This window comes from Melanaphis sacchari, unplaced genomic scaffold (assembly GCF_002803265.2).
Source record: "Melanaphis sacchari strain LSU unplaced genomic scaffold, SCAv2.0 Contig489_pilon_pilon, whole genome shotgun sequence".
Lineage (NCBI taxonomy): Eukaryota > Metazoa > Arthropoda > Insecta > Hemiptera > Aphididae > Melanaphis > Melanaphis sacchari.
The window spans coordinates 915-12,703 of NW_020271326.1; the positions used below are offsets into that span (position 1 = coordinate 915).

The 11,789-nt window shown below is 35.0% G+C and overlaps 2 protein-coding genes across 2 annotated transcripts; one reads left to right on the top strand and one right to left on the bottom strand.

Moving 5' to 3' along the window:
* The first annotated feature begins 1,808 nt into the window (after positions 1-1,808).
* Positions 1,809-7,051, top strand: LOC112598398. Its single transcript, XM_025344834.1, is given in 4 exon segments — positions 1,809-2,000; positions 2,074-2,672; positions 3,524-4,954; positions 5,707-7,051. Coding segments are annotated over 4 exon segments (3,567 nt in total).
* A 154-nt stretch (positions 7,052-7,205) lies between these two features.
* On the bottom strand, positions 7,206-10,868 carry LOC112598399 (zinc finger MYM-type protein 1-like). The gene is made up of 6 exons (XM_025344835.1): positions 10,781-10,868; positions 10,513-10,632; positions 9,831-9,935; positions 8,227-9,633; positions 7,847-8,037; positions 7,206-7,706 (listed from the first exon to the last, which is right to left on the bottom strand). The coding sequence occupies exons 1-6, from the start codon at positions 10,866-10,868 to the stop codon at positions 7,206-7,208; spliced, it is 2,412 nt and encodes an 803-aa protein (XP_025200620.1).
* Between the last annotated feature and the right edge of the window lie 921 nt (positions 10,869-11,789).

The following is an 11,789-nucleotide window of genomic DNA, read 5'->3' on the forward strand; positions in this document are numbered from 1 at the left end:
ATGCCTGATGACGAAATTAGAAAACATTGCCAAGATCTTCAAATAATTTTAACAGATGGCGAAGATAAAGATATAGATGCTGTTGATTTATTTGAAGAACTTCTCATTCTCGAGAGATGGTTGATAATAATATGACCGCTTTACAAACATGAAATTGGTTAAAATCATTGCGGTTCATTTTCAACCGTCAGTGCTGAAATTTATTGTAATTCCGATAGCTTCAGCAGGAGGAAGAAGCTTTCAAAATTAAAATTAATAAAATTTTCTAAGAAATAGTTGTCACAATTCAAATTAGCAGGTTTAGCATTAATCGCCATAGAAAGTGAAATCGGGGAAGTTTAAGCTTAGAAAATATTCTAGATACTTTGCAGCACAAAGCTAGAAAAATGTTTAATTTAAACGATCATTATTTAATCACCCTTATTAGCTATTTTAATTTGTATTTTATTTCTTACAGTTTTATGTTTTAATATGCTTGATTTCAGAATTTTTATTTTTAATTCAATAACCTATAGAAGTGATTCTGAGCTATGTTGTATATTATGCTCTAATAACTATTGAATGATAAAAATAAAATATTAATAACATTTTAAAAACCGTTTGTTTTAATTACACTATACTAAATATTTAATTATGTATTTACCAATGAAATATGGTAATTTTGATTTAGAACCTAACCTAACCTAGGTCGGGGCCTCGCGTTTATAATTTGCACAGGGCCTCGCAAATCATACCGCCGGCACTGCTGATCGTAAACTTCTCGAAACTGTGTTCAAGGCATTTTGTGCCTGGTCTTGACTACAGAGAAACCCGTGATCGTCGTCGTTTGTTTAACAGAGCAGTGCCGTCTTTAGTAAGTGATATATAAAAAATTATGTATCTATAACAAAACGTAAATGATAAACAGCACATAACACCTTAAATACCCTACTGTTCTATGATGACTGCTGCTTATGTTTATACATACACATCAGCATAAACAATACTTACCATTTCGGCAACTTATTGATTTAATACATTTTACTAAGAATATTGTTGTAAACAAAGAACTGCATATCATCATGTATCATTTTTATTTACGAGTATTATTTCAATTGAAATACATAATATATTATTATATATGTATGCTGTTGTCCTTAAAGATAATTTTCGTACATACAACCACATTAACTTTAAATTAATTATCAGATACACAACAATTATATTATTTCATTTTAATAACTATATATGTTACTTAGACTTTGTCATTCATTAGTTATATCTGAACTCATGGTAATACCAATATGTACAATGTTTTAATATTGACATTTTTTGCTTATATGCTTTCATTCATTGTATGTATGTATGTATTATTATTTTATATTAATAATATATAATAATGTCACACTCATTCCTGTAACTCTATTACATGTGTGCATACTTCAATTACTCTCATTAATATTATTATATAACTGTGGTATCATACTCAATTCCAATTTAAACATGACATATGTTGTTACAAAAAAAAAAGTGGCACCCACCAACTAAGCTCATACATTTTTGAATTATTTCATTGATGATGATTCATTACATTCTTATTTTATTGTTATTATAATATATATATTATATATACAAAATATAATATGTATATATTTATTACTAATATATACACACACACACACACACATATATATAACTAATAAGTTCTTAATTTAAATTTCAATAATTTTGTACATACAGATACATTAAACCTGACCTCATATGATGTTTAGGTAGTACAAAATAATCAACCGATTATAGAGATTGCGGCACCAGACGGCGAACAAGAAATGGACGTGGAAATTGTTGAAGTCCAAATTGATGAGGTCATGGTAGAGGTAGACGAAGAACCATTGGTGCAACCCCAATTAGAAGTCTTCCCAGATGACGTTGAGGTTGTAGATTTGCTGCCTGCTGATGCTGCAGCAGTATATTAATTCATAGATGTATTCGACGTTTTACCACCAGACGTCGACAATGAAGTCAGTGTATATTTCACATTAAATAAAAAACAGATGACATTGTTTTTTTACAACTTTGATGTTTAAACTACAGTTTGTACCAATTCCCCTGGGTGCTCCCAGAGCACGTGTGCCCGTAAGAGACCGTCCGGCTGGCATTCAACACCAACTTCCCGAACAGCACAACATAGGACCATTGGATGCCGTCTACGATCACTGTGGTGGCCGTCATTTCCACTGTGAGAAGATTGGAAGGTCTCATTTTTCAACGTGTTGCAATAATGGTCAAATGGCTATAACGGGTGACCGTGTGTTGGGTCAACCTCCAGAGTTATTAATTCGTTTGTTAATAGATGATTCACAGGTAGCCAGGCACTTTAGAAAAGAAATCAGACGATACAACAACACTTTGGCGTTTGCTGCGTTTTCCACTGACCTCAACCCAAGACGTTTGCCAGGTCGGGGACCAAAAGTGTTCACTGTTCATGGGCAAGTGTATCGCAGGATTAGTAACGACATTGTCAGAAATGAAATGATGCGACCGAGTTACTGTGAGCTGTACTTTATCGAATCTGGGGAAGCCAACCGGATTCGAATGGCACAACAGCCACGCCAACACTCGCTATTGGAGAACTTGATTACAGACTTAGACAATCTGTTACGGCAAATCAATCCATTTGCAGCGGCTTTCGAGTAATATATTTAAATATACATAAATGTGTATATGTATATTATGCATATATTTAGCAAATACATATTATTATTACTTTACACTTATAAACAAACCCATTATATTGAAAATGATTAACTCTATTACCAACACCTATTATATTATGTTATGTATATATAAACATAACATATCTTTTTGTTGTACATAACAAACAACAATTATTACATATCATAAATTATTGTTGACACTTAAGTGCACTGTAGATTTGCTGTACCCGTTATTGTTACCATACTTTATATAGTACTTTTAGTTATTTCTTTTTGTCAACTTGAATAATATTGTTATAATATTTTATTGATTACACATTCACATTCAATACCACTCACTAACTACATTAACTTAATTTCATTAATATTCCAGACTATTGTGTTGCAATACTTATAATTATTATGTTGTTATATCCTTTATTCTTATACCAATGTTCATAGTTTACATCTTATTCACTACCCACTCATTAAGGAACGCATTTTGAGGATATGATTTACCATCTGGAATTTTATAATACCAATACACTGTCATATTCTTATTTTTCTTATATATATATATACACCTATTACACCTACATACATTATGGACATCAACACTAAACTGTGTGCATTGTTTCAAACGAGACTTAAACCTAATTACCTCTATGACATTTTTTATTTATTTTTATTACAGTATTATATTATATTTTTTTATTACACTGAGCATCACATATCTTATGCGTATTGCTTACAATAATAGTAGACTTCCGAATAAGACTAAACTGCTACACTTACGGTTTAATTTTATTTACACGCAGATAACTGTAATATCATTATTTTGTTAACAGGACCATGCGACAGGTATGGCAGAGGGAACAAGACGCTGCTGCTGCTGATCACACGGTGCAACCGAGGAGAGTGACAATGCACATCATCGCCGACCCAAATAATGACCCTCGGCGATACAATCAACCGGCTGGTGATGCAAATGAAGTAGCAGTCGTATTCGTTGGTGACGACGGTCTACCACCAAAGAACCTTGATCTGGTCATTTATGACACGAACCCAGTCAACCCACAACATCGGATGCAAAGCATATCAGTAGGCTCACCTCATGCGGATCCTATGCTGTATCCACTGTTCTTCCTGTATGGAGAATCCGGTTGGCACTACAACCTGCTACAAGAAGGCAACCGTCGTAATGCTGTTCGCGTTCGGAACACCATCAGGGAGTTTGTGTGTTACCGCTTGGCCATTCGATATACAGGAAACAATGGAAATGGGAATGACGGCCAAACATTAAGTTTATTGCATGCCGGTGGTTTTTTGTTACAGCAGTACGTGTGTGATCAGTACGTTCGGATGGAAGCGAATAATTTACGCTACACTAGAGACAATCAAAGGACGCTGTTTGCCGAAGCGTATCAGGGGCTTGTGGACCACATAAACCAACAACTTCATGTAGATGAAATCGATCCTGTTGGTCGTAGGATGATTTTGCCATCAACGTTTGTAGGCGGCCCCCGTTACATGAAACAATGTTACCATGACGCGATGGCCATTGTGCGTAAGTACGGTAAACCTGACCTGTTCATAACGTTCACATGTAACCCTAAGTGGCCAGAGATTGTTGACAACATTCCAAATTGGTTGAAAGCTAACGACAGGCCAGATTTGGTGGCAAGGGTGTTCCATGCAAAACTTAAGGAGCTAATGCGTGATATAACAGTTACTAAGGTGTTTGGTAATGTTGATGCTTACGTTTATACTATTGAGTTTCAGAAACGAGGTCTTCCGCACGCCCACATACTCATTATCTTGCAAGAAGACAGTAAGTTGCATACTGCCGACGACGTTGACGATGTGGTATGTGCCTGCTTACCAGACCCGGCAACTGACAGACGCCTATTCAACAGTGTGACATCACACATGATTCATGGACCGTGTGGACAGCTTAACCATAACAGTCCGTGTATGGTGGACAACAGTTGCTCAAAAAACTACCCAAAAGAGTACAGCGAAGAGACTTTGTACATTTCCGACAGCGGTTACCCGACTTACCGCAGACCAAATAACGGACTTGAGGCTAACGTCAGAGGTCACCGAGTAGGAAATGAGTTTGTTGTGCCATACAACCCTTACTTGCTGATCAAGTATGATGCGCACATCAACGTTGAGGTATGCTCTACAGTGAAGAGCGTAATGTATCTATACAAATATGTGTACAAGGGACATGACGCGGCTACCGTGGAAGTTTGGAATGGAAATGAAATAGAAAAGTGAGTTGTTCAGTTAATTTTTTTTTTTTTTTACATACCACTTATACAATATTTTTACTTTTAAGACTATGCCAATATATTTAATTACAATTGTATCAACACTGACATTTAAACTTATCATAAACTGCTACAACTTCGTTCGTAATGATTATACTTCATTTAATCGATTGATATATAGATACACAAAAATATAGTACAAATGCAATTCATTAAAAATATATATTGTTATTTGATAACTTGAGATTATCGAGCACAAACACCTAACGATTCATACTGTACATTACAGCTTATATTATGTGGATGGATTATATTGTAAAATTTATTATAAGTTGTATTATAAGAATCCACAACAATACACATTACTTTTTTTCTATTAAATTTTCACATGTGTTTAAAATAAATCTTAATTAAATTTCTTAAGTCATATTTTATTATGTATTAATCTCTTTTTTTCTTTTACAAAATGTATAAGGAGATATTATAGGGCCTTAATATTGTACATCACTTTGAAATAATATAATCTTAATAAAGAACACCACTACATACAATATTTATTGCTAAATTAATAACATTGCACACCATGTCATATACATCCATATATATACTGTATAGTTATTTTATTTTAGTATTTTTTTTTTAGATTTATAAACAACACACATTATGTTCTATTTATTTTGACTTGAATTTAACAAATAACCTTTTTTTTATAATTTTCAATCATAAAATATATTGTGAATACATGTTGATTTCAGTTACATAAATTCACGGTACGTCAGTCCACCAGAAGCGGTTTGGAGGTTGTTTTTGTATGAAATGCATAACAAGAGTCATACGATCGTCAGACTTCCAGTACACTTAGAAGATTATCACAACGTGTACTTTGCCCCAAATCAGGCACTGGAAAGGGCACAAAATGCTGCTCTAGCTCGAACAAAACACACGGCCTTCTTTGCGCTTAACGCGACAGACGTCGAGGCCAGACAGTACCTGTACCAAGAGATACCGATACATTACACTTGGAACGCAACGCGAAGAACATGGTTACGACGGCGAATACAGATGACGTACGAGACGCTGGCTCGAATGTACGTCGTCAACCCACTTGATCGAGAACGTTTTCACTTGCGACTACTACTTCTACATAAGAGAGGCCCGCAGTCATACCATGATGTGAGGACAGTAGACGGAGTGCAGCATCCAACCTACGCGGCTGCAGCAGTCGCGATGGGACTGTTGGAAGACGACAGAGCTTTGCTGGCATGCATGGCTGAATCGGCAACGTTGGACCCTCCATCTCAGCTTCGTTACCTGTTCGTTACGATGCTATTGTTTTGTGAAACCGCAAACCCGTTGACGTTGTACCAAACTCACGAAGCACACATGATGGAGGACTTCAATCAGCGGGTGCGTGACGTAGACCGCGCGAGGGCGGCATGTCTAGACGCTATCGATCGATTACTTCGGGGTCACGGGAAATCACTCACGGACTACGGTTTGCCTCTGCCGGACGTCGCACTGTTGGAAGAGGATCCGGATGACGGCATGTTTGGTCAAATAGACGCGGCTATACGCTGGGCTCAACAATTAGACAACTTAAACGACGAACAACGGACAGTGTTTGAACGTGTGATGGCGGCCGTAGACGACAACAGAAACGTCTCAAAACTTTTCTACGTCGACGGACCTGGAGGAACTGGGAAAACGACGCTTTACGGATGCCTGATATGGTCGCTTCGCAGCCAAGGGCGTTCCGTGTTGTCCGTGGCATTCACAGGAATCGCAGCGTCGCTCATTGACGGCGGCATGACTGTGCACTCGACGTTCGGATTGCCGTTCGGCACGCTCACGGACGATTCGACGTCGTCCATCACCATGCAGTCGTCACGCGCTCAGAGGATACGCGACGCAGCACTCATCGTCTGGGACGAAGCGCCTATGTCTCCGGGACTACAACTCACGGTGGTCAATCGGTTGCTCAAGGACGTCATGGGATCGGAGTTACCGTTTGGCGGTAAACCAGTCCTGTCAGTGGCGCCGAACTACTTTTTAGTAGGTGGTGCAAACACAAATTTTAACCACCCACCCACCACTCCCTAGACACACACAAAGATAGAAAATTAGGTTCAAAGTCAACATTTTCAATAAAACTTTAATAAAATATTGTTTTATACATAAATCGATACATCAATGATCTATCTATATAATACATGTATATATACTATATAGGTATACAATTATTACATTTTAAGTTTCAACCAATAAGTTTTTTGCTTAGTACTGTACTGCATTTTGCAAATATATCAACCACTTCATCATTATCTATGGGCACATCGGACTCACATGATATTATTAATAATGACTCAAGACAATCTTGTTTCATAGTGCTCCTTAACCGATTTTTGATAATTTTTAATTTAGAAAAAGTTCTTTCAGTGGTTACACTACATACTGGCAATGTACAAGCAATCCGAAGGGCCATAAACAATGTAGGGAATACACTATGAAGTCCAGCTGAATAGCATATTTGTAGTAATGTTAATGAGCTTCCTGTATTCATAATATCTTTTTGTGTTTGATCATTGTTTAATTCTTCATCTGATGTTAAAATCTCCACATTACTTTCAATGTCAGAAGTGTTAATATTGGAAGTAAATGGATAAATATTTTTTGGTAGTTTAGTTACTTTTTCAAAGTCAGAATACAAATTTGCAAACTGAATATATTCATTACACAACTCATTCCGATCTATAAACTGTTGATACAAATTACAAAATGTACAGAACACATCTGCCGGTAGTTTTCCGTTTTTAACTTGATTTAAACGATTTTTTGAGAAGAATGATATATCCCTTAAAGATTTTGTGCAGTTGAGTGAAATCGGTTTTCTATAGCCATTATTGCTGCATCAAGTGTGCCAAAATAAGTATCAATTTTAAATTTCAGCTTAGGATCTACTACTGGTTCATCACTAGAATTTTCATCGAATTGTTTTTTTTTAGTTCTACTTCTATTTACTACTAATTGAGTGAATTCAAATTCATCAGCACGATCACTCATAAAGCAATTGGATTCTGTGAATATTTCTTCAAATATGTTTTCACATCTTATTTGTTTTAATGAAGTGTGGACATTTTTTATATTATTTATGGCACTCAGTAAATCGATATCAATAGCCTGAAGCATACGAGTAAGCGGATCAATTATATTAAATATTTTTTTAAAACATAATGCAGTAAGTATAAATCGATGAGATAATAAAAAATCAATTAAACCTGATGCTTTAGCTCCAACCTTAAAGTCTAGTCTACTTTCTTCACTTACTATATACTCCAATGTCTCAATTACAGCATTGTATGTAAGTAAAACATTATTTAGAGCTGAGGAATATGACATCCACCTCGTGGTTTCAACTCGCTTTAAACGGTGAACATTCTGATTGGGATAATGTTTTTTTTGTGATTTTTTAAAAAAAGCAATTCTTTTCTTACTAGATGATATAAAACTGTACAAAAATTCTAAGTTTCCAAATGTGTCAACTGCATTTGAAGAAGTACTCGCCATTTGTATAACTACAAGGTTTAATCTATGGGAATAGCACCAGATGTAAATGGCAGAAGGATTTTGCTGAAGAACCAATGCTTGTAGACCTTCGTACTCACCTCGCATGTTACTGGCACCATCATAACTCTGACCAATTAAGTGTTGTTTCCAGTTTAATTCTCTTTCATTACAAATATCTTTAAAGATTTCAAACAATCTTTGACCAGTAGTAAGAGAAGATTCTTTTAATGCAATCAGCCGTTCTTGAATTTCTGGGATTTTATTAGAAAAACTAACATACCGTACAACAAAAGCTAATTGCTCTCTTTTAGATGAGTCGAATGTTGTATCAATAGAGACACTAAAATACTTAGTATCAATAATTTCTTTTTTAATAGATTTGTTGATAATAGTTGAAACAGAATCAATTAATTGATTTTGCCGTTGCCAGGATAAAAAGTTTGTTTCATTTCGACCGGTTGATTGTAATCTTTCTAAATAAATAGCCAAAGATGGTGACCATTTACTTAATAGAATGACTAAATCTTTAAAATTACCACGAATATTTTCATTGAAGCCTTCTCTATGCCCACGGAATGCTAAGGAATGTCTGCCAAGATACAGTGTAACCTCTATAAGTTGATGAACTATTTCTCTGTTAAATTCTACTTGCATTTTTCTTTTTTCAATAAGTGCTGGTAACACAGGCATGGATAACAATTTCATTTTGATAGTAACAGTTGCGTTGATGTGTGGAGTAGTCTTCTCATGTATACTAATATCTTTAGGTCTTTGCCACGCATGAAAGCCATCGTACGTCCAAGCTTTCTGTGAATTCTTACCAAAAAACATACAGTATATACAAAAAACTCTATCAAATAAAATGGAATAACTCAACCAATCTCTATTGAAACGTTCTCCGTTGGTAAATTCATTCCAGTAAAATTTCGACAAAAAACGTCGACCATTTGACTTAGGAAAATTTGTGTCGATTTCTGTAGGTTGACATGGGCCTCTTTGAATAATATTTATTTTCTCTTCGGGCGATAATTTCAAATTTCGAAGAATCCCCGGATCAATAGATAAATGTTCAGCACGTATTTCAAGGTCAATACAGTTTTGAAGTAAATTGCTTGGTACTAAAAAATAAAATCCAAAAAATAAAATAAATTCTATACCCAGCCAAGATATTATTTAATTATGTAGATAAAATAACACAAATTGAAGTTTAAGATAAACATGCATTATGAATTATGATAAGTATTGTTAATTTCTATATTATATAGACAATTATTAATAAAATTAAGTGCTATACAAATAAACAAAAATAATTTACCAATAGATGAAGTTTGAGCTGTTGATGCAGGCAAACGTTCAAAATTCTTTAATTTATCCGTAAAGACAGTCTCATTTTCCTCGACATTTGTACCTAAGTCCTCTCCTTAAAATTTAAATTATATAAATTAAATAGGTAAAAACTAAAATGATAAATTCTATGTGGACCTGACTATTTAGGTACAATTCAAAATTGATAGTTTAATTTGGTATTGTGATGTTTTGATGTTTTTAATTTTATTAATATTGTCTAATTAAATTTAAAAAAAAAAATAATAATTTAAAATTAAATTATTTGATTTCTTTGATTTCTGGTGACAAAAAAGACATTTTAGCAAAAATTGCAGGATCATTTTTAATTATATCCATATCCATATCATCTAAAATAAAAATTGATCATCAAAAAATTTTAGGTAAGTTAATAGTTTTTTGGGAAAATATAAATTCAATTGGGCTTTGCTATCTAGCAAATACAATTAAGTATCAATTAAAAAAAAAAAAAACAATATACATAATATGATGAACATCATAAAAAGGGTTAGTAATACTAGCTGACAGTTGCATAATGCATATACCAATAATCTATTATAAAACTAATAATATGCGAAGATACAAAACATTAAATATTCAAAATATATAAATAGGTACTTTAAAAAAAAGGAATAAAATAAGTAGGTATATACCTTTATTTTGCAAACATGAGTTTATCTCAGTGTCTTTTTGAAATTCACATTCAACCAAAGATTCTTTATTGACTGGTAGACTGTGGTATTCGTTTAAATCATTGTTCACATCAGCAAGAGCTGGAAATATGTACTAAATTAAAGCTAGTTGTATAATGTATATCCAATAATACAATTGATCATAAAAACACTATGTGTACCTACCTATCATTTGTTAATGTATAAAAATAAAAATGTATTATACATTTATACAAGTTACGAGACATACTTTTAGTTTGTAAATATGAATTAAATATAGTATATTTTTGAAAATAATTTTCATCAGAACATTCTTTACCAACATATTCTTTTTTCATTTAGGTATATTGCCTATTTATCTTTAAATACTAGATAGTCTAAATATTCCAAATTAATAGTACCTAATGGGATAAATTAATGTAATAAAAAAATAGATATGTTATAGTACAATAAGTAGTATGAGATATAATATATAGTATATAATTAACTAATAACTAGCCATATTAATGTAATAACAATTTAAAAGATTTATATTTATTAATTAATAAAATTAAACTATAATTATATAAAATTATTTATTCTATATCTGTGTTTTTAACTCTTTAACTTAAAACAAAATAAAACATTTAAATAAATTAAATAGGTACTACTATTTTACAACAGTAAAAGAACAATTTTGGGGCTCCGTACAAGTGTCCGCTACAGGCCGGAGCGTTTGCCCGATCCGGGGCGACGGAAACGTCGTTCCACGGCGAAGGCCTAGGTTTGCCCGTGGCGCGGAGTCACCACCGGGCGGACGGTTTGCCGTCCCTCGGGAGAGCTACCGCTGGTGTTGCCCTCGGAATCGTGGGTAACCGCGACGATAATCATTCGACGGTGCCGTCGCCTGACCTGCTGTGAGGGTCCTGGCGAGCCGTCCCCGGGAGGCGATGGCCCGAGTCGCGCCTAGGCGCGGCCGGGTGGACCGACACTAGGGAATTTGTGGTTTCGATGCGGGCGCTGGTGGAAAGGCGCCCGTACCGACGGATCGGGGCTTCCTCGTAGCGGTAGATGTAAACGGCGTCGCCCCCGGGCGGCGACGGCTAACACCGATCCAACTCCAACTGTCGGCCCCACCCAGAGAGGTGGCGGCTATGCGTCCGCAGCGGTGGCTGCTGACGGTAAACTAATGGTATATATGCTAGTCTCAATGGCAGCGGGCTCTGGTGTCAGCTGGGGCCCGCTCGCCGGGGCGGAATTTGACCGTGGTAGACATGGAA

Bases quoted from the DNA above. Each gene is read 5' to 3' on its own strand.
- LOC112598399 (XM_025344835.1), bottom strand. From the start codon at position 10,868: ATGAAAAAAGAATATGTTGGTAAAGAATGTTCTGATGAAAATTATTTT. The intron at 10,633-10,780 runs GTATGTCTCGTA...ACATATTTCCAG, and splicing joins TTCATATTTACAAACTAAAA to CTCTTGCTGATGTGAACAAT. The intron at 9,936-10,512 runs GTATATACCTAC...TTAAATTTTAAG, and splicing joins CTCATGTTTGCAAAATAAAG to GAGAGGACTTAGGTACAAAT.